Source organism: Natator depressus, chromosome 15 (assembly GCF_965152275.1).
Source record: "Natator depressus isolate rNatDep1 chromosome 15, rNatDep2.hap1, whole genome shotgun sequence".
Classification (NCBI taxonomy): Eukaryota; Metazoa; Chordata; order Testudines; family Cheloniidae; genus Natator; species Natator depressus.
In genome coordinates, this window is record NC_134248.1 from 2,813,324 (window position 1) to 2,839,840 (window position 26,517).

The window sequence follows — 26,517 nt, forward strand, 5'->3', positions numbered from 1 at the left end:
TGCCACGCTGTGCTGCTGGGGGGAGCGGGGGGGCGGGGGTGTTGCTAACTCCACAATGCAGGAAGTTATGAGACAAACCCTGAAAAGTCGCTAGATGCAGCTGTTTAAGCTCTCAAAAGGAGTCAAAAATGTCACCAAACAAAATTTCCAGAGAATTCAACAGAGAATTTTATACATCGATATCTATCTATCTATACACACACACCCAGGCGAGTATAGTCCCAAAGTCATTCACAAGCAGCTCACTAGTGTTAATAAAACCCATGCCAAGCTCTTCCACATTCTGCTGCACACCAGAAGCAACTACACCAGTACACCAGGAAACTGCAGCCCTCTGCTCTTTGGGAAGGTTGGCTGGGGTTGGTTACTTTCAGCTGAGCCTCCCTTTCTTGCCAGCCTGGATTTGAGCTGACAGGTTAGTGAAAGGGAGAGCCCAGAGCCAGGGGGAAGAGGGGATTCGCCTGACCTGAGCTCAGTGCTGCAGGGAGTCAAGAAAGTAGATTTAAAAACCAAGGGGGCCAGCTGGACCCCTTCCCCCTGCTTCCAGGGTTTGATTTCTGAGAACAGCTGGGCAGCTAACCCCAGGCCAAGCCAGGGGAAGGAGTAAAGGGGAACTGAAATCAAGCTAGCTCTGCCTTTGATCCTGTAGTAAGGGCTGCATCCCTGGAGGCACAGTGCTCCCCTGGCCCATTGGAGCCCTGTCTCATCCGAAGCCACCGTCCATCCATGTGGCTCTCCTCGCTGGCTAACCTGCCCCCCCCCCCCGCCCACTTTATTAGCCATCTTTCCCTGCATCCCAGGCTGTGCTACCTACTGCGTAGCAGCGAGAAAGAACATTTGGGTAAAAACAAGCCCTGGGCCTGGTGCTCTCTCCAAAGTGCGCCTCGCTTTAGCAAAGTATTTAATCAGCCTCCACAAACTTCTTTTCCTCACCTGCAGATTATAGTGATCTCAGCCCAAGAAGCCCTGGAATGTGATTCCTTCCAAGGAGCTGCTTCATTGAGATGTAATGACATTGACTAGGTGTGCAACAGAATGTAGTAAGAAGAGCATGGAATGGATTTTATTAACACTATCGAGCTGCTTGTGAATGATTTTGTGACTATGCATATTGGTGACTTCTTCCTCTGAATGTCACTGTAATTGGCAGTGAAAGTCACTAGATTTGTCACTGGTCACTTTGCCACTTATTTTCTCGCTAGGGAAACCAAAAGGTCACTAAATCTAGTAACAAACTAGCTAGGCTGGCAACATGCCAGGGCCCTGCTCGCTGGGGGAGGCTAGGATTCTGAGCCAGGCCTCGCTAGGGTTGCCAGGCATCCGGTTTTCGACCGGAACACCCAGTCGAAAAGGGACCCTGGCGGCTCCGATCTGCACCACCGACCAGGCTGTTAAAAGTCCGGTTGGTGGCGGGGGGATGAGGATGGGGCCTGCAGCAGTTCTCTTTGTGGAGCTTGGGGCCGGTGTGAGCCCTGGCGGGCAGGGGACGGATCCCCGTGGAGGGGCTGGGAAAGGCACCCAGCTGCAGGCTGGGGCTGGCAGGGTTAACCCTGGGCTCCCTGTGGAGCGGGCGTTGTGGCCTTTAGGAAGTGCCTTCAGCCCCCTCCCTACCCGGCCTGCTGCTCCCCAGCCGGCGGAAGTGGAAAGAGGAACCAGCCCAGCTTCCCAGGGGCTGGATGCAGCCGGCGGCAGGGGAGGGGGCCAGGGCAAGCCCCCACCACCTGCCCCGGGCCCAGTAGCCCACTTCACGGGACTTGTCTCAGGACCATGCGGCCAGTAGGTAAGGGGCTGTGGGCTGCAGCCTCCCCCCGGGATGAATGGGCTGCGCAGAAGCATGGGGCTAAAGTTGGGCTTTAGGAACGGATCCTAGCAGAGTCGGGCAGCAGTTGGGCGTGGAGGCACCAGCCAGTGGCCAAACTGGGGTGGACGAAGGAGAGGGGCTGGGGGACGGGGTCACGACAAATGGCGGGGAGAGGAGGAGAGGGCCTGCAGCAGCGCCCTCCCTAGAGCTGCTGTGTTTTGGGCTCCACTGGGGGAGCAGCGAGCCAGGGGCAGCAGTGGGGTGTGTGTATCACTTGTGGGGAATTCCTCCCCCCGCATTCCAGAGAACAGGAAATCTTTGTCCTTGGTGCGCTGGCCGAGCCATGTGTCCAGGATTCATGGCAGATCGAGCAGCCTCTGAGGCCCAGAAATGCCAGGGCGGCGCTGGTGCAGCTGCTATTTAAGGGGCTGCCTAACATCAGCGCCTCCCGGAGCCCCTGCAAACTGCACCAGCCAAAGCCGCCCAGAGCCCGCACCCTGAACCCTCTCCCATGCCCTAACCCCCTGCCTCAGCTCGGAGCCCTCTCCCACACCCAAACTCCCTCCCGGAGCCTGCAGCCTGCACCCCCTCCCACACCCCTTGGCCCCTGCCTGGTGCCCCCTCCTGCACCCCAAACCCCTCATCCCTGGCCCCACCCCAGGTGCACCTCCAGCCAGAGCCCTCACCACCTCCCGCACCTCAATCCCTGCCCCAGCCTGGTGCAAATCAGCAAGTGAGCGAGGGTGAGCTGAGCAAGCGACGGAGGTGGGGGGATGGAGTGAGCAGGGGTGGGGCCTCGGGAAGGGGCGGGACAGGGAGCAGCGTGAGGGTCTTTGGTTTTCCGAAATTAGAAAGCTGGCAAACCCAGGCCTTGCGGAATGGCCCATAAGTTGCCAGTTTGGTGCCTGCTGCCCTGCATGTCACCTGTGACCCAGTCACTGTCTTCATAAGACACTGCTGCAGCCCCAGTGCTCCCTCCCTAGCCCCAGCACCTACCTCGTGGGGAGGACGAAATCCATTCTCTACTGAGCGATATTTTGCCAATGACATCATCGTGCCTGCAAGGAAAGAGAGCCAGGTCTGGGCAAAGAATGCCTGGAATTAACTGCCCTGCACAGCCAAGGAGCAGATTACCCAGGGGCCAATCCACCTCAGCGGGCTTCCTCGCACCACCCAGCTGTTCAGGGAGGGATTCATTCCCTTCGTGCTTTGCTCTGCACAGCTCCACCAAGGAAACCAACTGTCTAACGTCTGTCTCTGGCAGTAGTTACAGTAGGGAGCCCCTCACTGGAGCATCAGAGAGCCTACATCTCCTGAGGCCCGTCCTGTGCCTTGTCCACAAGGTCTTGGAAAAACCAGCCCTGGGAAGCAGAGAATTCCTCCTCCATGGCTGTTCACTGATGGGCTTCTCCCACACCCATCCCTGAGGCAAGACAATGGCCAAATCAGCCCCAAGCTCAGAGGCCCAGACTGTGGAGGAGCCCTCGGGTGGGGGGTGAGGGGGTTTGTGAGGAAATAAGGGAAAGTAAATACTCTAATAATCCTGCTGCCTGTTTGCTGCTGAGTCAGGGGCCAGCCCCAGGGAAAGGGTGTGCCAGCGCGGCACCAGAGCCCAGGGGCAGCTCCATTGTTCCAAGCAGAGCCTAGCTCAGTAAGACCCACTGCACTTCATTCGTGTTCTGAGCCCCAGACAGACCCGGGGTCCTCTCCAGGCCCAGAAGCAGTCCCCTATGCCCCCTCCAGCACCGTCTTACCCAATGGTGTCCTCATCCAGCACGTAGAAGGCAAGACTGTGGAAGCCCCTAGGCAGGTGCAGGGTGTACTCCTCCCCCCAGAAGGGATTCAGGTTCTTCCACACGGTAGCGGTCCTGCAAGCAGAGCGCAGGGGCGGGTGAAGTCAGTGCCAGTGGCCGGGACCATCCCCCTGCGAGAGGCAATTAGGCCGAGCCAGCATCGTAGGTCATGGAGCAGTGGAGAGGGGCTGTAAGAGGGATCACAGCTGGTGGACCCAGCTGTCACTGTGGGAACCACAGGCTCAGTCCCTACCCCTGGGGGTGGCCACTGGGGCAGATTTACTCTAGCTGCTTTATCCCAAGGGCTTTGGAAGGAGGGGCAGAGGCTCAGGCCCTGCTCAGGGATTGACAGATCACCCCAGACTGTCAGAGATGCCATCTGGACCTCACAGCTCCAAGAATCAAGAGCATGTACCATGCACGTTGACCCCACCAAATGCACAGAGGTACACACAGCCCTGCCAGAGGCATGCAGCCTCCACTGACACACGGATACAAAGAACTACAGCAACACACACACATGCGCACACACATAGCCAAAGGGATGTAGATGTCACCAGCAACCAGTCACGCAGCTCCTGCCAACACGCATCCCCAGCGGCAAACCACCCCACCGACACCCACAGCCACACAAATGCCAACGCACGAGCGCACGCACCCAGATACTGCCAACATGCACAGCACCAGGCACACACAAAGAGTCCTGGCACACCTACCCAAAGGCTGCCCAGCCCCTGCAGCATCACAACCCTGCCACATTTGCCCGAGATCCAACCCACAGAGCTGGTAGGGCACGGCTCAAGCAACCTCCAGCTCCCGGTTCTGCCAGTCCCACTGCATGCTCCCTGCGGGGTATATCTCAGGGCCTCCTTCTCTACAGCAGGCTGCTGGCCCAAGGCACGCACTGCATGTGGCACCCTCGCTTGGGACTTCCAGACCTGGGGCTGGCGTTTACTGCTGCTTCGTCCCAGCGCAGGGGGTGGGGGGAGCGTGAGTGGGGAAGACTGTTTCCTGACACCCAAGGAAACCTCAGCACTGGCTGGCTTCAGTGCCCGCACCACTACTGTGGGTCCCATGTGGAGGGAAGGGGAGGCAGCGAGGTGGGTGCTGCCGTTGGCCCACACCCCACTGAAAGGAAGAGAAAGAGAACAGAGTTCAGCACCTCTAGAGCAATTTACAGCATGAAGGTGCCATGCAGACATGAGCCATCAGCCCTCCTGAGCCCCCCATGTAGCAGGGAAGCATCATTATCCCCATTTTACAGATGGGGAAAGTGAGGCCCAGAGGGCCAAACCCATCTGCTGCGGTTAATGAAAACACAGCCAGGAATTAATTTAGCCCAGAGAGATTAACCAACTTGCCCAAGGACACACAGCAAGTGGGTGACTGAGCTGGGGCTAGAGCTCATGACTTCCCAGCTCCCCATCTCATTTCCCAGGGCTCGGGGATTCAGATTCAGAACAAGCAGCTCCAAAGCCTCTCAGCGAGCCAAAGGAAACATTGTGCTCAAGCATTTCAGCTACGTTGCATGTGGGAGCTTCAAGAGGGATCCCCCCAGGCTGTGGGACCCTGTTGCGGAGGAGCGGGTCTCTGTGGAGAGACCGAGCTAATTAAAGAGGGCTGGGCTGCCCCTGGGTCTACAAAGGGCAACTAGTAGGGAGCTGAGAGGGAGGACTGAGACAAGCTGGGCCCTGGGCAGCAAAGGACACGTGAGAGGGGAGCTAACTCCTGCAGTGAATCCCTGGAGCGAGGGGGCTCAGGGCTGCTGCTCCAAGGGTGGAGTGCCGTGGGCGGAGGGGAGGAAGCTGCTAGGAGCTGGAATGTCAGAGACCCTGGGAGGGGTGGACGTGTGCCTGGAGCCAGGCAGAGACAACTGGTCCCGGCTGATAGTGGGGTGGGCTCAATTTAAAGGTCCACACCTCCCCCAACACCTTGAGTCACACCCCCCCCCCCCCCAGGGCACCTCTCCTTACCCTCAGCTCTCAATTGTTTGCTCCTGCCTCTCCCTGTGGCCACAACTTGCAGCTCACCAGCTCCAGGAGCTGCCACACAGGGAGGGGGCCCAGCTGGCACACCCTGGCAGAAATCTGGGGGGTACTTGACTCCATGTGTCGTCCCCATACATTGCCTCTGGGGCCAGGAACTGACTTAAGTCTGCATTCTAGTTGTTGGTTTAACCTTTTTCGTAAAAGAATAAACCTCCTTAACTGGGACTGGGTATGGCAGTGGGGGTTTGGAGCTGAGGTGCAGCGGTGGCCATCTCGGGGACAGACCCCGTCTGCTACCCCAGTACATCTGCTTTTCCTCCCACTTCTTCCTGCTGCAGGATCTGCCTTGGGCGCAGGAGGAGATGAAGGCATCTGGCTCCCTGCTGATTAGGGGAGCTGCCTTCCCTTGCTCAGTGACCTCCTGCTGGAGATTCTGCAGCCTTGGGATCGGATTCAGGGGAAACCAACTGCTGGACCCTGCAGAGGGGAGACGTTGTGCTGGCCTCCAGTGCGTGAACCCCACACCCATGGAAATCCCAGTCCCCAACCTCAGCTGGGAGCTGAGCTGAAGGCTGCAAAATTGTCCTTTCCAATCAAAGAGAGGAGCTAGCTGCCTGGAAATGCATGGATGTCCCTGGATGAAATGAGGACGCAGCCTTGGTGCTGGGCTGGGAACAAACTCCCCGTTCCAAAAGCCCATAAAGGTTGGATCCAGACTTTGCATGCACCCCACCCACCGAAAGACATTTCTGGACCAAGCTTCACCCGCAGACACCAGTCCCAGTGCTGTGGCCGGGGCTCCCTGGCCGGGATGTGGCGGTTCCAAGGAGCAGGAGGTTGTTTCCATTCTCCCCTGGAGTTATGAGCAGGACAAAGGGTGGCTTCCCAGTGGGGAGAACGGTGCAGTGGCAGCAGGGCTGGCGATGAGCCTGGGCCAGATCTGGGGCTGCTCAGGAAATGAAAGCTGGGGGACGGGCAGGGGCAGGGGATGATTAAGAAGAAGGAGAGAGAGAGACAGAGAGTGGAAGAGAAGAGAGGGAGGGAGGGAGGGAAGGAGATGTGCTGGGCTGTATGTGAGGACCATGGATGAGGCTGGGAGGACCCAGGCCCCTGACCCTGTATTGCTCTCCTGCCCCCACTCCCCCAGCTCTGGCCAGATACTCCCTCCCTCCCCTCCAGCGAGCACTCGGCCAGCTGGCTGGAAAGGGGGAGACGCTGCCACCTCTCCAGAAGGGGGAATAATTTATGGACTTCTCCATAGTAACCACTTCATCACTGGCCAGCTCCCAAGCAGCTTCTCTGCGCTGCCGCAGGACTTGGAGCACCACGGCAACCACGGGGCAGGGTGGAGAACCGGCGGGGCAGAAGGGAGCAAGCCCAGCCTGGAGGATGCTGCCCGCCCCCAGGGAATAGAATCATAGAATCATAGAATCATAGAATATCAGGGTTGGAAGGGACCCCAGAAGGTCATCTAGTCCAACCCCCTGCTCAAAGCAGGACCAATTCCCAGTTAAATCATCCCAGCCAGGGCTTTGTCAAGCCTGACCTTAAAAACCTCTAAGGAAGGAGATTCTACCACCTCCCTAGGTAACGCATTCCAGTGTCTCACCACCCTCTTAGTGAAAAAGTTTTTCCTAATATCCAATCTAAACCTCCCCCATTGCAACTTGAGACCATTACTCCTCGTTCTGTCATCTGCTACCATTGAGAACAGTCTAGAGCCATCCTCTTTGGAACCCCCTTTCAGGTAGTTGAAAGCAGCTATCAAATCCCCCCTCATTCTTCTCTTCCGTAGACTAAACAATCCCAGTTCCCTCAGCCTCTCCTCATAAGTCATGTGCTCCAGACCCCTAATCATTTTTGTTGCCCTTCGCTGGACTCTCTCCAATTTATCCACATCCTTCTTGTAGTGTGGGGCCCAAAACTGGACACAGTACTCCAGATGAGGCCTCACCAGTGTCGAATAGAGGGGAACGATCACATCCCTCGATCTGCTCGCTATGCCCCTACTTATACATCCCAAAATGCCATTGGCCTTCTTGGCAACAAGGGCACACTGTTGACTCATATCCAGCTTCTCGTCCACTGTCACCCCTAGGTCCTTTTCCGCAGAACTGCTGCCTAGCCATTCGGTCCCTAGTCTGTAGCGGTGCATTGGATTCTTCCATCCTAAGTGCAGGACCCTGCACTTATCCTTATTGAACCTCATCAGATTTCTTTTGGCCCAATCCTCCAATTTGTCTAGGTCCTTCTGTATCCTATCCCTCCCCTCCAGCGTATCTACCACTCCTCCCAGTTTAGTATCATCTGCAAATTTGCTGAGAGTGCAATCCACACCATCCTCCAGATCATTTATGAAGATATTGAATAGGGGAGAGTCTCCTCTGTCCAGAGAGCAAGCAGGGGGCTGTGTGCAGCTGGAAGCCACCAAATGCAGCTATAACCAGGGCTGGTTCGAGCGACCACGCCCGTGCCGGCGCGGGGACCACCCGATGGCCTCACGCAATGGCACAGCCACCCCCACCGGGCCCGCACAGGAGTTCCATGGCAGGGCAGGCAGCTGGCGGCTCTGTGGCTGCAGCCCCATCACCCTTCCCACCCTGTGGGCTCCTGGAGCCAGCAAGTGGGAGAGCAGAAAGGGTTCTCCCCCCGGCAGGCGCAGTATGGGGTAGGGGAGCACAGAGATAGGAGTCATCATGGTGAACAGGGCAGCGTGAGAGCGTGCTCTCGGAAGCCAGCCTAGGACAGGCAGAGTTGGGCATGGTGGGGAAGGGGGGGGCACAAGGAGAGACAGTTTGGGCCTGGAGTAGATTCCTCTGTGCAATGTGACGCTGGGCGCATCATCCCTCATGGGGTCCTCTCTGGCCTGACCGGACACGGCTGGGGAGAAAGGCACCTGCTGAGCTTATAGAGCTCCCCCACGGTTCATGCTCCAGCACCTCCCATCCCAGAATCTCAAAGCCCCTTGCACAGGTGGCAGGCAGTGTCATCATCCCCATTCCACAGATGGGGAAACTGAGGCACAGAGCAACACAGACCCACATTTTCAGAAGTTGCAGCTAGTTTTTGGCTGCCCGATCTAACACACTCAGGGCCGGACTGCTGGAGGTACTGCCGGTCCCAGCTTTCCAGAGGCAGCTGCTTGGCCCAGCACCTCTGAAAAGCAGGATCCAGGTGTTACAAATTGGGCACCAAAAGTCGAGCACTGAAATATGTAGCCACTTTTAAAAATCTGCCCTAAGTGACTTGCCCAGTGTGTCAGCGACAGAGAGTGGGTTAGAACCCAGAACTGCTGAGTCCCAGCCCTGGGCCTTATCCAGAAGGTGACCCGTCCTTCCCTGGCCCTGGGGTTCTGTCGTTTCCCCCTCCAGGGCTGGATCTCAGCCGATCCCCAGAGCTGCAGGACAGTATCTCACTCACCCCTTCTCAGGGCACAACGCAGGAGACCCAGCTGACGTGACCCACTCAGTGCTGGGCCAAACAGCTGAGCTCGCAGCTCCCTCCCCTAATGCAGGGTGGGCCAGGTAGCTTTGCTCAGCCCTTGATAAGCTCCTTGGCGGGAATGAGACTCTCAAGTCTCTGTGTCTGGAGATCCCAGCCCCTTCGGGCCAATGCCTGGGATTAAGGGCCCAGTGGTTAAGGGCCATGGTTCTATGTTATTCCTGCTAGGTCACGTGATCCCAGGCATTGGCTGGCTGACGCCAGTGCGGGGCTGACGCCAGCATGTTAAGGCTACAGTTTAAAGGCTGCCTCCTGCAACAGGTGGGGCAGGGGTGTGAGCCCTACAAACAGCACATCCGCCCCCAATGCAGCCAGCCAGAGACCCCATCCGCACTGCCAAGGTAACCATGCTGTGGGCAAGTGGCCAGGCTCCAATATGGCTCCATCCCCTGGTGGAGATGGGATACAATGGGCTTTAACCCTGTCCCCAAATACACTAAAGCCATGAGCAAGGGCTGGGCCCTTCTCAGCAGGGTGGGGGGTGAGTTCCAGGCCTCCTAACTTGGCAGCTGTTTGCCATGCGGATGGGACTAGACTCAGCCTATGACCTAAGTTTGCTGGGTGCAAGCACAGCTGGCACGTATGTGCTGATACGACTGACAGCTCCAGACGGTGCAGGCCTTAGAGCCACGTCCCGCAGACACGCCAGGAAATCAACGCCTGCAGAGACAGCTGAGTGAGCGGAGACCAGCGCTTTGCTCTGTACATCAGCCTGTATCACACTGAGCCACGTCACCCGGCATCGAACCCTGGCAGTGCAAACGCCCCTCCTTGACTGTGCTGTCCCGTCCCATCCCCAGGGCCCCCAGCATGGCACACTCACCTGGCTACCACCTCGTTGTCGACTTTGACAATGCAGTAGGGGTCACTGGTGCCAGACCTGGGGAGGGAAACCAAACAAGCAGGCAGATTAGTATTAAGCAGGGCATTGGTATCGGTGGTGTCCGAGCACCTCCCGCAGGCCTCTGCAGCCCTCCAGGGTCACCAGGGCGAGCGCTGTTTGCAGCTAGGTACAGTGGGTGGCTCTGGTTGGAGGCTGGTGCGCAGGTATAACAGAGCATGGCACAGGCAGCCGGACGCTCTGCCTTGGTGGGGGGGGAGAGGGCTTCCATCACACCCGCTGCTTTCCTTCATCGGGAGGCCTGACCGGGGCGTGGGGTAGCACTCCACTCCCAAGGGAACATCAGGGTTAGGCTGACCTGTGCCCTGGCCCTTTAGGGACGGACGGTCTGCTGGGCTCCATAAGAGGCAATGCACTGCATCAGGACAACTTCCACTGCCCTGGCATGGCCCCAGGGAAAGCACAGCCAGGCAAGCAAAGGCTCCCTTTCCCCACTTCCCATCCCCCAAATCCCCTTCCCCTCCTTCTCCCCCCGCGATGGCTCTGTGTGGCTCTTCACATCCTCTGGTGCCAGGCCCGCCACAGACAGTAACGCTGCCTTCCCCCTTGGGCCTCCATGCCGTGCTGCCAAGGATCACTACGCCGGCTACTGCCAACAGAGCCCTGGGGAATGCACAGTCCATGCCCCCAGGAGCTGGCAATCCAGCAAGGCTGACTGTGGGGAACCTTGGGCGAGCCAAAGGCTGGAGCTAACTGGCAGGTTTCTTTGGAGTCTCGCTCATTGATGTCTGGATCACATGGAACTAAAATTCAAAGTGATCTTGATAAATTGGAGAACTGGGCTACAGATAACAAAATGAAATTCACCAAGGACAAATGGAAGGTGTTACGCTTAGGGAAGAGAAACCAAACGCACAGATACCGAATGGGGGATAACTGGTTTGGCAGTAGCACTGCTGGGAAGGATCTGGGAGTTGTGGTGGATCCCACCCTCAACGTGAGTCAGCAGTGTGATGCTGTTGCAAAAAAAGCAAATGCAATGTGAGGCTGCATTACCAGAGGCGCAGCATGCGAGTCATGGGAGGTGATAGCACCGCTCTGCTGGAATCATAGAATCATAGAATCATAGAATATCAGGGTTGGAAGGGACCCCAGAAGGTCATCTAGTCCAACCCCCTGCTCGAAGCAGGACCAATTCCCAGTTAAATCATCCCAGCCAGGGCTTTGTCAAGCCTGACCTTAAAAACCTCTAAGGAAGAAGATTCTACCACCTCCCTAGGTAACGCATTCCAGTGTTTCACCACCCTCTTAGTGAAAAAGTTTTTCCTAATATCCAATCTAAACCTCCTCCATTGCAACTTGAGACCATTACTCCTCGTTCTGTCATCTGCTACCATTGAGAACAGTCTAGAGCCATCCTCTTTGGAACCCCCTTTCAGGTAGTTGAAAGCAGCTATCAAATCCCCCCTCATTCTTCTCTTCTGCAGACTAAACAATCCCAGATCCCTCAGCCTCTCTTCATAAGTCATGTGCTCTAGACCCCTAATCATTTTTGTTGCCCTTCGCTGGACTCTCTCCAATTTATCCACATCCTTCTTGTAGTGTGGGGCCCAAAACTGGACACAGTACTCCAGATGAGGCCTCACCAGTGTCGAATAGAGGGGAACGATCACGTCCCTCGATCTGCTCGCTATGCCCCTACTTATACATCCCAAAATGCCATTGGCCTTTTTGGCAACAAGGGCACACTGTTGACTCATATCCAGCTTCTCGTCCACTGTCACCCCTAGATCCTTTTCCGCAGAACTGCTGCCTAGCCATTCGGTCCCTAGTCTGTAGCGGTGCATTGGATTCTTCCATCCTAAGTGTAGGACCCTGCACTTATCCTTATTGAACCTCATCAGATTTCTTTTGGCCCAATCCTCCAATTTGTCTAGGTCCTTCTGTATCCTATCCCTCCCCTCCAGCGTATCTACCACTCCTCCCAGTTTAGTATCATCCGCAAATTTGCTGAGAGTGCAATCCACACCATCCTCCAGATCATTTATGAAGATATTGAACAAAACCGGCCCCAGGACCGACCCCTGGGGCACTCCACTTGACACCGGCTGCCAACTAGACATGGAGCCATTGATCACTACCCGTTGAGCCCGACAATCTAGCCAGCTTTCTACCCACCTTATAGTGCATTCATCCAGCCCATACTTCCTTAACTTGCTGACAAGAATACTGTGGGAGACCGTGTCAAAAGCTTTGCTAAAGTCAAGAAACAATACATCCACTGCTTTCCCTTCATCCACAGAACCAGTAATCTCATCATAAAAGGCGATTAGATTAGTCAGGCATGACCTTCCCTTGGTGAATCCATGCTGACTGTTCCTGATCACTTTCCTCTCATGTAAGTGCTTCAGGATTGATTCTTTGAGGACCTGCTCCATGATTTTTCCAGGGACTGAGGTGAGGCTGACTGGCCTGTAGTTCCCAGGATCCTCCTTCTTCCCTTTTTTAAAGATTGGCACTACATTAGCCTTTTTCCAGTCATCCGGGACTTCCCCCGTTCGCCACGAGTTTTCAAAGATAATGGCCAAGGGCTCTGCAATCACAGCCGCCAATTCCTTCAGCACTCTCGGATGCAACTCGTCCGGCCCCATGGACTTGTGCACGTCCAGCTTTTCTAAATAGTCCCTAACCACCTCTATCTCCACAGAGGGCTGGCCATCTCTTCCCCATTCTGTGATGCCCAGCGCAGCAGTCTGGGAGCTGACCTTGTTAGTGAAAACAGAGGCAAAAAAAGCATTGAGTACATTAGCTTTTTCCACATCCTCTGTCACTAGGTTGCCTCCCTCATTCAGTAAGGGGCCCACACTTTCCTTGGCTTTCTTCTTGTTGCCAACATACCTGAAGAAACCCTTCTTGTTACTCTTGACATCTCTTGCTAGCTGCAGCTCCAGGTGCGATTTGGCCCTCCTGATATCTTTCCTACATGCCCGAGCAATATTTTTATACTCTTCCCTGGTCATATGTCCAACCTTCCACTTCTTGTAAGCTTCTTTTTTATGTTTAAGATCCGCTAGGATTTCACCATTAAGCCAAGCTGGTCGCCTGCCATATTTACTATTCTTTCGACTCATCGGGATGGTTTGTCCCTGTAACCTCAACAGGGATTCCTTGAAATACAGCCAGCTCTCCTGGACTCCCTTCCCCTTCATGTTAGTCCCCCAGGGGATCCTGGCCATCTGTTCCCTGAGGGAGTCGAAGTCTGCTTTCCTGAAGTCCAGGGTCCGTATCCTGCTGCTTACCTTTCTTCCCTGCGTCAGGATCCTGAACTCAACCAACTCATGGTCACTGCCTCCCAGATTCCCATCCACTTTTGCTTCCCCCACTAATTCTACCCGGTTTGTGAGCAGCAGGTCAAGAAAAGCGCCCCCCCTAGTTGGCTCCCCTAGCACTTGCGCCAGGAAATTGTCCCCTACGCTTTCCAAAAACTTCCTGGATTGTCTATGCACCGCTGTATTGCTCTCCCAGCAGATATCAGGAAAATTAAAGTCACCCATGAGAATCAGGGCATGCGATCTAGTAGCTTCCGTGGACACTGGGTAGGCCTCAGCGGGAGTACAGTGTCCAATTTTGGTCACCGCTGTATAGACAGGATCAGGGGAGGCAGGTTTGTATAATTTCTGGTGGTGCCCAGAATGGGTCCAAGTCCTGCGTACACCTCCCCCCCCAACACACACACCTGCCTGCCTAAGGCTCTGGGGTGGAGTTTGGGTGCGGGAGGGGTGTGGGCTCTGGGAGGGAGTTTGGGTGCTGGGTGCGGGCTCTGGGCTGGGGTTGGGGTGCAGGAGGGGGTGAGGGGTATGGGATCTGGGAGGGAGTTTGGGTGTGGGGTGCAGGCTCTGGCTTGGGGCAGGGGGTTGGCGTGCAAGAGAGGGTGAGGGGTGCAGCGCTTACCTCAGGCGGCTCCTGAAAGTGACCCGCACACCCCTCCGGCAGCGGTTTCTAGGCGGGTGGGCCAGGGGGTCTCTGCACGCCGCTGCCCGCAGGCACCGCCCCCGCAGCTCCCATTCGCCGCAGTTCCCGACCAATGGGAGCTGCAGAGTCAGTGCTCAGGGCAGGGGCAGTGTGCAGAGACACATACCCCCAGGGCTGCAGGGATGTGCCGCCCGCTTCCGGGAGTGGCTCGGAGTGAGGGCGGGCAGGAAGCTGCCTTAGCCCCGCTGTGCTGCCAGTGGGGGTGGGGGGGGCCAGAGGCCCCTTGAGCCCTTTTAAATCGCCCGGGGGTGGCAGGTGGGGCTGGGAGATGCTCTGGGGGAGGCACGCAGGGGCGGCAGGCGGGGCCGGGGGAGAGACCCGACCCCAAACATTGGTGGAGCCGGGCTTCCAGACCCTGAATATTCCTGGAACATGGGCACCACAGGCCCATATAACTCGCCGCCCCTGGACAGGATGTGGAGAAACTGGAAAAGATCCAGAGGTGAGTGACAAAGATGATCAAAGGGATGGAATGCAGCCTTACGAGCAAAGGCAGAGGGAACTGGGTATGTTCAGTTTGGAAAAGAGGAGATTAGGGGGGACATGACAGCGGACTTCAGATACTGAAAAGGCTGCCATAAAAAAGATGGAGAAAAGTTGTCCTCGCTTGCCACAGAGGGCAGGGCAAGAGGCAATGGATTCAAACTACAGCAGAGCAGATTTAGATTAAATCTCAGGAAAAACTCCCTAACTAACAATGGAACAGACACCTAGGGAGGTTGTGGAAGCTCCTTCCCTGGAGATTTTCAAAAGGAGTCTGGAGCCGTCTGTCTGGGATGGTTTAGACCCAAACACTCCTGCATCTTGGCAGGGGTTAGACTAGACGACCCTTGCGGGCCCTTCTAGCCCTATGGCTCTAGGGCTCCATTCTAAGGAGAAGTGACCAGAGGCATCTGAGCAGAAACTGTGGGTCCGGGGCATATTGGGGTGGGCGGGGGCAGCAGAGAAGAAGGGGCCAAGGCCTGCATGGGGAAGGGTGCCAAAGGAGCATCTCATTCACTTGGGCCAGCGCTCAACAGGTTCCAGTGCAGGTGCTTCCCCAAAGCCTCTGGCCTGCAGACTCGAACAGGAATCCCAGAGGAACTGCTTTCTGCATGGTAGCTGGGCCTGGCTGGGATCAGGACTGGATATAAAAATTTGGATCTAGAAATGGACATAGCTTCGTAGGGGGAGTGAGGGGTTGCAAGGAGGAAGAACGTTTTGGCGGTTAGCCAGTGGTCCCCCATTCCTAATTAATGACAGGTTTCAGAGTAACAGCCGTGTTAGTCTGTATTCGCAAAAAGAAAAGGAGGACTTGTGGCACCTTAGAGACTAACCAATTTATTTGAGCATGAGCTTTCGTGAGCTACAGCTCACTTCATCGGATGCATACTGTGGAAACTGCAGAAGACATTATATACACAGACACCATGAACCAATACCTCCTCCCACCCCACTCTCCTGCTGGTAATAGCTTATCTAAAGTGATCATCAAGATGGGCCATTTCCAGCACAAATCCAGGTTTTCTCACCCTCCGCCCCCCCACAGACAAACTCACTCTCTTGCTGGTAATAGCCCATCCAAAGTGACCACTCTCTTCACACTGTTCAGGAGCTTCTAACAAAGTGGCTGATGCACTCTCACATGAAAGTTTCCCAGAATCAACTGGTTAAAATCGTCCTTGAGATGTGGAAAATATTGTTAGTCTTTATGTACTTGGTAGTATATTTAGAGATGCATGTGTCTTATTAACTCTGTTTTTCCTAGAGCTCCAGGAAGAAATCCCAGCCAGTGTTTCACCCTAGCTGAGATTTGGGGGGCGTGTCATAAATATAAAGGGAAGGGTAAACCCCTTTAAAATCCCTCCTGGCCAGAGGAAATCTCCTCTCACCTGTAAAGGGTTAAGAAGCTAAAGGTAACCTCGCTGGCACCTGACCAAAATGACCAATGAGGAGACAAGATACTTTCAAAAGCTGGGAGGAGGGAGAGAAACAAAGGGTCTGTGTGTCTGTCTATATTCTGTCTTTGCCGGGGATAGACCAGGAATGAAGCCTTAGAACTTTTAGTAAGTAATCTAGCTAGGTACGTGTTAGATTATGATTTCTTTAAATGGCTGAGAAAAGAATTGTGCTGAATAGAATAACTATTTCTGTCTGTGTATCTTTTTTGTAACTTAAGGTTTTTGCCTAGAGGGGTTCTCTATGTTTTGAATCTAATTACCCTGTAAGGTATTTACCATCCTGATTTTACAGGGGGGATTTTTTTTTTATTTCTATTTACTTCTATTTCTATTAAAAGTCTTTTTGTAAGAAAACTGAATGCTTTTTCACTGTTCTCAGATCCAAGGGTTTGGGTCTGTGGTCACCTATGCAAATTGGTGAGGCTTTTTATCCAACATTTCCCTGGAAAGGGGGGGTGCAAGTGTTGGGAGGATTGTTCATCGTCCTTAAGATCCAAGGGTCTGGGTCTGTAGTCACCTAGGCAAATTGGTGAGGCTTTTTACCAAACCTTGTCCAGGAAGTGGGGTGCAAGGTTTTGGGAAGTATTTTGGGGGGAAAGATGTGTCCAAACAGCTCTTCCCCAGTAACCAGTATTTGTTTGGTGGTGGTAGCGGCCAATCCAAGGACAAAAGGGTGGAATATTTTGTACCTTGGGGAAGTTTTGACCTAAGCTGGTAAAGATAAGCTTAAGAGGTTTTTCATGCAGGTCCCCACATCTGTACCCTAGAGTTCAGAGTGGGGGAGGAACCCATTATTACCTATTACCAGCAAGAGAGCGAGTTTGTCTGTGGGGGGGCGGAGGGTGAGAAAACCTGGATTTGTGCTGGAAATGGCCCATCTTGATGATCACTTTAGATAAGCTATTACCAGCAGGAGAGTGGGGTGGGAGGAGGTATTGGTTCATGGTGTCTGTGTATATAATAATGTCTTCTGCAATTTCCACAGTATGCATCCGATGAAGTGAGCTGTAGCTCACGAAAGCTCATGCTCAAATAAATTGGTTAGTCTCTAAGGTGCCACAAGTACTCCTTTTCTTTATTCCTAATTAAGACACTCCCTGGAAAATCAGGTAGGGCAAGGCCCTGAGACACACTGGGGAGTCACTGCTCTGCCCTGACGGCCCTCAGTTGCTCAGGTTTGGCTTCAGCCCCGGGTGGCAGGGCTCAGGGCCCCAGGCTTTAAGCCCCATGCAGCGGGGCTTTGGCTGTCTGCCCTGAGCCACAGCAAGTCTAGCACTGGCCCTGCTTGGAGGACCCCCTGAAACCAGCTCACGGCCTCCCAGGGGACCCCAGACCCCGGCTCTAACCCCAGCCTGGTCAGGGAATACACAGCAGCAGCCAGAGAAAGCTCCTATAAAGTCAGCATAGCTCCATTAACCTCGTGGGACTCGCTGGCTGAGATCTAACCCAAGGGGTTAGATTTGTTCATATATTCTTGACAGTTGGTTTCTTTCACACAACTTCCCTCTGCACTGATCAGAGATAAGAAGGGACTTTATCTCTCTCAGGATTCGTCTTTTCAGTGAGTTTCAAAATTCCACAAAAGGAGAAAATAAGCAGCATTGGGACAACTGGCCTCAGTTAGGAGGTGAATTGTAGTCAGTGAGGAACTTGCCTGACAAGGCAATGTAAGGCTACCGATGGACCGGCTCACTTACTAAACCGAAGCTGCCATGTTTTCCGCGTTGCACAATCAAACTCAGAATTTGTACAGATTTCTGACAGTTGATTTCATTATAACTCACTCCCCTTAACTCTGACCCATGAGTCTTTCTTGTATGTGTGGAAGTTGGCTTGTTTTCATCCTAATGTTATTTCAAAGCTGTTTAATGTTAATGTACAATGCAACTAAGGTGTGAATTTTTAACAGAGGGGTTGTGATGGAGTCTCCATTACTGGCAATTGTTAAATAAAGACTGAGGTTTTTCTAAAAGATCTGCTCTAGTTCAAACAGAAATTATTGTGGGGAAGTTCTATGGCCTGTGTCATATGCAAGGTCAAACTAGATGAGCACAGTGGTGCCTTCTGCCTTTTGAATCTATGGGTCTGTGAAATATAGGGCATGATCCTGCAATAATCCATGTGTGGGAATATCCCTGCAACTCTGGGGAGCCCCTTGACTTTAGTGGGACTGACTCATGGAGTTGCCAGATCTCATTATTTTATCACCAGTCTCATGACATTGGGTTTTTTTTCTGGAAATCCGCAGTTCCCAGAGCCAGGTGATTGGGGACACTCAGCTTTCTTTTTTAAAGTGGTACTTTTCTAGCTCAGGAGCAGGGGGTTGGACTAGATGAGCTCCTGAGGTCTCTTCCAACCCTAATCTTCTATGATAGAAGAGCTGGGGACATAGCACTGTAGGTTGAGGGGATCCAGCTATGGAATGAACTTCTGGAAATCGGGCAAATCTGGAGTCTCACCATTTTTAGGAAAAGCTGCAAATCCTTCTTTTTTAAAGAGACCTTTCCCCCTTAAGAATGAAACTCACAACATTGACTCCCTTTCTATCCAAAAACCTGCCACCACTGGCCCTCTCACCAAGCATCCACAGGATCAGTGCTACAGCCCCAGCTTTGGAACAGTCTCTAGGAGGAACCTCTCGCCGTGCCAGACCCCAAAGGGGCTCGCTCATCCTCCTGGGTAGGCCACGCGACCTCACTGTCTCCTTTGACTGAATCTCTGGGGCTCAGCACGCCAGGAGCTCTGTTCAGCAAGTCCAGCTGAGAGAGAGACTTGTCCACTCTGCAGGGATGAATGCACCTCACCAAACGTTTGCAAGGACAGTGCTGTCCCAACAGGCGGGTTTATTACTCAGCTGGAACCCAGCCTAGGCAGGCCTTAGATTAGCACAGCATAGCCCATTCCGGTTAGCGCACAGCTGCAGTGAACCCCATTGGTCAAGCTCTGTGTCTCTCTCGGTCTGATCTGTCAGTTCCCAGGCAAGAGAGTCCCCACCTTCCTCCAGCAGCCATCTCTTATCCCCCTACCTCATGCCTTCCCAGGCCTTTGTTGTCGAGCTGGGGTCTTTGCTCAGCTTCCTGGTGGAGAGGTGGGGAAATGCGTCCCCCTCTGGGTTGTGGATTAGTAGGTGTCAGTGTCCTGGTGACTGGCTTTTCCATTGTCTTCTCAAGGCCTCTGCCAGTCGTTTTTTCTTTTAATGGCCCATTCAGGCTCAGACAGCCAGGCGCCATTCATACCTATGGCCTTGTCTACACTACACAGTTCTGTTGACAAAAGGCAGCTTTCATCGACAAACCAGTGGAGGTGTATGCACTACAATGCCCCTCCTGCCCATGTAACTCCCCTGCTGCGCCAATGTAATAAAACCACCTCGACAAGAAGCACAGAGCTTTTTGTGACAACGTTAGAGAGATGCAGTGTTAGTGTGCTTGGTTATGTCACCCTAAGTGACCTCCAGGCAGTGTCCCAAAATGCCCATCATGACCGCTCTGGTCAGCAGTTTCTACTCTGCTGCCCTTCAGCCAGGTACACAGGCATGTGCTCCTCCCCCTTAAAAGCTCGGGGAATTTTTGAAATTCCTCTTCATGGTTGCTTGGCCTGGACATTGCATCTTCCCAGCTGACCATGCCGGCTTTCCACAGCAAACGCACTCCTGCCTGGAGTACACCAGAGTTGCTGTGTCTGTGGGGAGAGGACGCTGTGCAGTAGCAGCTGATCCTGCCCTAGGATCTTTGACACCTACAAGCAGATTGCTCATGGCATGGATGAGAAGGGGCATGACCAGGACGCAGCTGGGCTGTGCCAAGATAAAGGAGCTGAGGCAGGTGTACCAGGAGGCAAGGGAGGCCAACTGTCTCTCTGGTGTGGCACCGAAAACATGCAGCTTCTACAAGGAGCTGTAACCACCCTTGGCGGCGACCCCACCTGCACCGCCAAGGGCCCCACAGATACTTCAGGGAGACTGGAGACAGCAGCCAGTGGAGTCAACCCCGAGGATGAAGTGGTGGACGAGGAGGTCCAGTTGGAGGAGGACGTGCAACAGGCAACCGGCTCGTCCGGTGGCACAGCGAGCCAGGACCTCTTTTTGACTCCGGAGAGGTCTAGCCAGTCCCAGCAGTCCAGCTCTGGTGTGCCTGAAGCAGGAGAGGGAGCTCCAGTAAGTACTCATTTTTCTTTGATAGTGCATGATTTACATGAGGTAGAGGTGTTCTTTTTCTTTTTTCTTAGTGCACGTGGGAGAAGAGATTGAAATTAACACTAGGTACTATTTGCATCTCCTTCATATTCCCCGGTGCAGTTATGAAGTGGGGGCTCTGCAATCCTCTGCCAAAGGTTCCTGCTGTTTCTTCCCCCATTGTAGGAAACTTTGCCATGCCAATTGTGAATCACTTGTACAGGAACCAAAGCAGGACATGGGCAAGCAGCTTTCCTTATCCTCAGTAGTGTGATTTCAACTTTCCCCGCCTCTGGAAAATGGTGCCAGTATTCAGAATAGTGTCCCCAGGTGTGTGTACTGATCCCCTTCTGAAACCACCCAGACCCTGTCTCATCTTGCACCCCTCGCCCCAGGCTGAACTCGCCATGTTTAGTGCTCTGGCTGTGCTGTGTGCTGGCCAAAGGAAAGTGAGAAAGAGGTGTGTGTAACTTTTATGATTCAATACTGAGTGAACACACAATACTGACTCTGTGTGTTTGTTTCTTTTACTTCTGCAGATGTTCCCTTGAGGGCCAGCTCCTACGCACTGATGGAGTGCCTCCCTCAGATAAGGAGGTGAACGAGGAGCAGTAAGGAGGACATGTTTTGGGAATTTCTGCAATCATCAGATTAGGCTGATAGTGAGCACAGAGCATCGAGAGACACAATAAACTACAAATGGATAGCCAGGAGAGGAGACAGGGCCAGGAGAGGAGACAGGGTCAGGAGCAGATAATAAAGCTCATGGAGGACCAAACAGGGATACTGAGGTCCCTGACTGTGCTGCAGGGGGAACATATGCGTGTTCAACCCCACCCCCCAGCCCCCTGCTTGAAATCCATACAGAACTGCTTTCCTTGCCCTCCCCAAACTCCCCATACACATTCCTCTCACATCCCAAGCCTCTTGCACTCCACCCCAGGGACATTTGTTTAATAAAAATTGAGTCTTACAAAAACTGTGATTCTTTATTGGTGACCTACACAGGGTAGTGGCAACAGAAAGTCAAACACAGTGGCAGACTACCTGGCTCAATTCATTACAGAAAGACACATTACTGGGGCTCATTGTCAAAATGCTGTTTCAAAGCCTCCCTGACTTAAATAGTCCCCTCCCACCCTCCACCCCACTTAGCCCCTCTGATAGCCCTAGTGTTTGGCTACTCAAAGTCAGCCACCATGCAATCCACCCCCATGCTCCACCCCTGGGGAAACTTTTTGCTCTTGGCTTCACAAATGTTATGCAGAGCACAGCAGGCTGCTATGAACATGAGAGGTCTAACCTGCGAAAAAGGCAGTGAACCTTTAATCTGCCGAACACACATTCTATGGGCATTCGGCACCTGCTTAGACTATTGTTGAAGTGCTCCTTGCTGCTGTCCAGGTTTCTGGTGTAAGGTGTCATGAGCCATGGGAGTAAGGGGTAGGCTATGGATCTCCCAGGATCATTATGGGCATTTCAATATCCCACATTGGAATCTTTTGCTCTGGAAAGAAAGTCCCTGTATGTAGCCTTTTGTACAGGCCAGTGTTCCTGAAGATATGTGCGTCATGCACCTTCCCTGACTACCCCGCATTGATGTCAGTGAAATGACCCCGGTGATCCGCAAGCACCTGTAATACCATAGAGAAGTACCCCTTTCTGTTGATGTACTCTGTCACAAGACCGCCTGGGGGTCAAAATTGGGATATGCATGCCATCTATTGCCCTGATTCAGTTAGGGAATTCCATTGCTGCAAAGCCATCCTCTTTCACACATATTTCCAAGAGTCACAGTCCTTCGTAGCAGAAGGCGATTAATGGCCCTGCACACTTGCAGGAATGCAAGCCCCAGGGTGGACTTCCCCAACTCCAAACTGATTCGCAACTGACCGGTAGCAGTCTGGAGTTGCCAGCTTCCACACAGTGATCACCACTTATTTTTCCACTGTTGGGGCAACTCTCATTTTGGTTTCCTTGTGCCCTGGGTGGGGAAAGGGGTAGCGAGCTCCGCACACAGTTCAAGGAAGTGGCTTCGCGCAGAGGAGAGTTCTGCAGCCACTGCTCGTCGTCCCAGACGTGCCTCACGATCTGATGCCACCACCCAGTGCCGTTTCCCGAGCCCAGTAGTGACGGTTCGCTGTGCGTAGCTGTTCTGTGAATGCCAACATCAATCTTGAATTGTTTCTTTCCATGGCACACAGGAGGGAAAGCACCATGGATTCCTGTTCGGAGTCACAGCTCATGAAATACTGCAGGATTAGCCATGTTGTGTTCATAACACTCATGACAAGACTGGAGCGTAGTGCAGGATCCATGCTTTTAGGAAGAGATGGCGGGCATAAAGTTCACAGGGGCACAGGGCCGGCCCACAACATTTTGGAACCTGAGGCGGGGAGCTCAAATGACGCCCCCCATGCCCCCTTGCTTGGGCCAAAACTTTGAAAGGTCTCAATTCTGCCTTCTTCCTGTTCTACTCCTCTCATGGTGCTGCTCTATTCCTACCCCAATGAAGGAGAATTAACAACTTAAAATGCCTTGTTCAAAAATTTTAAGTAACACTTAACTTTCAAACGCCTGAACAGCAAATGTAACTTTTCTTGTCTGCATAGTAAACACGGGCATTTTTATCTGTGTGAATACTCAAAGTGGTGCTTTCCGTGCCTTCTTGGGAGCAAAGTTTGAACTGCTTCCAGAAGGTCCACAGTCTGGGCCAGCTCATGCTCTGTTGAGATGGTTGCAAGGCCGACCAGCCTCTCCTGTGTCATTGTGGAGCGTAGATGTGTTTTTATTAACTTCAGCTAGGAGAAGCTGCGTTCTCCACCTGCAATTGTTACAGGAAGTGTTAGACGTATGCGCAGAGCAACAAAAGCATTTGGAAAGAGGGTGGTCATCTTATTTGTGCACATATATTCCAGAACAGCCTTTGGAGTTGATTCTGCTGAAATGTATCTTGAAAGGGCTTTCAGTTCATCACCTAAATCACTCGTATCAATATCACGCATGTCATCATGTGTCAACACTGTCTCTAGTGCCCTGCATTGCTGGTGTAGGTCTTCTTCAGGTATCGTGAGGAGTTTGCGAATATCCTACAACATCCCAAATATACTGCTGTGTTCCTTGAGCCGCATGAAACGTTCTTCAACTGACTGTATTGCACAATCTAGCACCTGGTTAAAGAATTCAACTTTGAATTGTTGTTTGGGGTCTCTTATGGGATTATCCCCCGCCTCATAATCAAAATCTTTTCTTCTTCGGTGACTCTTGTATTCTTGAATGGGTGGGAAATAGCTTCAGTGTGAAGTTCCTCTGCCAACTTCTATGCACTCTTCAGAACATTTTGAAATCCCTCATCTGAGCGGTAAGACTGTAGGTCTGACTTTGCTTGGTCCAGTTGTTCCATTGCTCCAGATATATCAAGGTCAACACCTTGGAGTCTCTTGCTTTCAACATTTATTTCAAACAGTATGTCATGCCACAGCACTATGCCACACAGAAATGTGAAGTTATGTATGTTTCTGGTGATTCCATTTCCCCCTGCCACTGTTCTCCCACGAACAGTTCCTGTCACAGCATTATCCTCCATAATGGCAACTATGGCATCATCTATCTTCCCAATTTGGTGTTTGATAGGCTTTATCGCCTCCACTCGACTTTCCCATCGTGTGGCACTCAGTGGTTTCAGTGTCAGAGAGGATGTTCCCAGATATTGCTTCAAAATTTGCCATCGATGAGTTGATGCAGAGAAAAATACATAGATGTTTTGAATTACATTAAAAAATTCAGCAGCCTCACGAGAAGCTGATGCTGCATCACTGACCACCAAGTTCAATGAATGAGAACCTGCACGGGACAAAAAAAGCTCGAGGGTTTAACTCTCGGATCCGTGTCTGTGCTCCTCTGTTCTTTCCTCTCAGGTTGGCACCATTATCGTAGCCCTGACCTCTCATGTCAGCTATCGCTATTCCCGTATCTTCCAGCTTTTTAAGAAGCACATTTGTCATACCTGCTTCTGTAGTACGATCAATGTCAATAAATTCTAGAAAATGCTCTCTGACAGTCACCATTGCAGGGACATTTTCACTCGGTTCTGTTGTTGTTACAAAGTGCACCATTAAAGTCATTTGTTCCATATGGCTGATGTCAGGTGTGCAGTCCAGAATAACAGAGTAATCCCTTGCTGACTTCAGATCTGCCACAATCTTCTGTTTGACTTTTGTTGCCAGTAACTGTCTGATCTCATTTTGAATGGTTTTTCCAAGGCAGTGGTGTGTGTACATTTCTTGGGTGGTGGCTCTTCTTAGATGCTCCTGGAGTACAGCATCAAACTCAGCCATCAGCTCCACAATTTTAAGGAAGTTTCCATTGTTTGGCACATACAGCTGATCTGAAGTGCCATGCAGTGCTAGGTTTTGGGTCGCAAGCATTCTCACAATACAATGAGCCTTTTCAGAACATTTTGCCAGTAAAGAGACTCAGATGCAATCGTCTCTTGATGCTGATCATCTGTGGTGGCCTTTAACCTTAGTCTCATCTCAAGCTCTTTCCACCTATGGAATACTCTCTGGTGATTTGCTGCCTTCTCATGGCATGCTAGATTTCTAGCCAGATTTTTCCAGTCCTTTGTTCCTGTAGAACCCAATGTGGCTGGAACATTAGACTGGAAGCGTTGGCAACAAAACCAGTATGCAGCATTCTGGGTTTTTGAGTACATAAGCCATGGCCTCTCCACTTTGTCACCATTGGGGATTTCACGCCAGTAATGTGTTGGATGGAAACTTCTATTTTCATTGTCTTTGGGGAACATGAAGTTTTTCACTTGCTGTGGCCCACGCAGTACAAGCAAGTCCCTCAGGCTACTGCTCAAGTGGGTCCAGAGTCCTGGATCCTCTAGACTTAAGGAACTAAACTCAGCAGCAGCTGTTTCTTGCAGCTCCACCACACCCTTCTCTGATCTATCCTTTTCTTCAGGAATGTGCATGGCTACATCCATTTGAGATGGAGATACGGATGCTGCAGTAGCTGCCAGGTCACCTGCACTCTGACTGACTGGAAGATCAGGCATCTCCTCACCACTCACATCCTCACTGGGGCCGGAAGGCTCACCAGGAACATTTGTGTCTATGTATCTCAGGAGAGCTCCTTCCTGCTTAGATAGAAAAGCTTCCTTTGCTTGCTTGCTTTTTCTGAATGCTGCCCCAGAGGGGCGTTTTCTTCTTTCACTCATGGCTGCTGTTCTGGGCCAGCGATAGTGGCTCTCAACACTCAGTTGAAGGGGACAAATAAGCAGGCTGGTAGCAGGACCTGAGTGAGGGAAGATGTCAGCATCTTAAGGGCCTAACTGGCTTCTACTACTTCAGTTGGCTGCCTGTTCTCCTCAAGTGGGTTCAGGGAAGCAGCAGGAAAGAGGAAGCTCCCTGAGAAGCTGGGGTTAATCAGTCCAGGCCCTGGGGGGCTAGAGAGGTACATAAGAGGCTCATCCTCCTCTCTCCCCTTGCAGCTCCTGCTGCTTTCTGTGATTCCCTCTCCCCTTTTCTCCGGCCTGCCTGTTCTGTCTCTTGTGCCCTCCTCCCTCCAGCCCAGCACTCCCCCATCTCTGTGCATCTCGCGCAGAGAGAATCCAGAGGCACCAGCAGCAGACACCATTTTCTACACTCGGGGTCCTAGTGGCGCCCACCCCCCGCACAAGTCTGGCACCTGAGGCGGCTGCCTCAGTTCGCCTCAGGGTAAGGCCAGCCCTGCAGGGGCAGTTGAAAAACAGCACAAAACACAGTCGGAAGCCCTTGGAATTACGGTATGGAAGAAAACTGCATCGTGGGGGTGGTGACCCCGTCCCAGGAGGCACTGTGATCCGTTCCCAGTGTGCCCAGCGGGAGAAGGTGGAGATTTGCACAGTCCGATAGCTACCCATGGCACACTGCTCTCCCTGTTGGTGCTAGAGCACCAACACAAGGAGCGTTGTGTGAACATGCACAAACCATGCAATCACAGTGGTTTACGATCGTCACTGTAACTTAAGTCGGCTTAACTCTGCAGTGCAGGGATGGCTTCAGTCTCTGCAGTGCAGGGATGGCTTCAGTCTCTGCAGTGCAGGGATGGCTTCAGTCTCTGCAGTGCAGGGATGGCTTCAGATGGCTTCAGGGCTTGTTTACACTCAGAATGCTACCGCAGCACAGCTGCTCTGCGGCAGCGCTTCCCTGAAGACACTCCCTCTGGCGACACGAGGGATTCTCCCCTCGGTGTAGGTAATCCACCTCCCCGAGAGCTGGCAGCTGAGTCAACGGAAGAATTCTTCCACCATAGAATCCTAGAAGATTAGGGTTGGAGGAGACCTCAGGAGGTCACCTAGTCCAACCCCCTGCTCGAAGCAGGACCAATCCCCAACTAAATCATCCCAGCCAGGGCTTTGTCACTGTCTACATAGGAACTTAGGTTGGCTTAACTATG

General features: G+C 52.9%; 1 protein-coding gene across 1 annotated transcript in view; it reads right to left on the reverse strand.

Annotated features, from left to right (window-relative positions):
* The window catches only part of RASAL1 (RAS protein activator like 1), a 109,504-nt gene that overhangs the window by 77,776 nt on the left and 5,211 nt on the right, over nucleotides 1–26,517 (reverse strand). The window contains exons 2-4 of the mRNA XM_074973253.1: nucleotides 9,907–9,963; nucleotides 3,556–3,669; nucleotides 2,798–2,859 (exon numbers count right to left, since the gene is read on the reverse strand). Coding sequence (XP_074829354.1) covers nucleotides 2,798–2,859; nucleotides 3,556–3,669; nucleotides 9,907–9,963 — 233 coding nt within the window. The remainder of the gene's footprint in view (nucleotides 1–2,797; nucleotides 2,860–3,555; nucleotides 3,670–9,906; nucleotides 9,964–26,517) is intronic.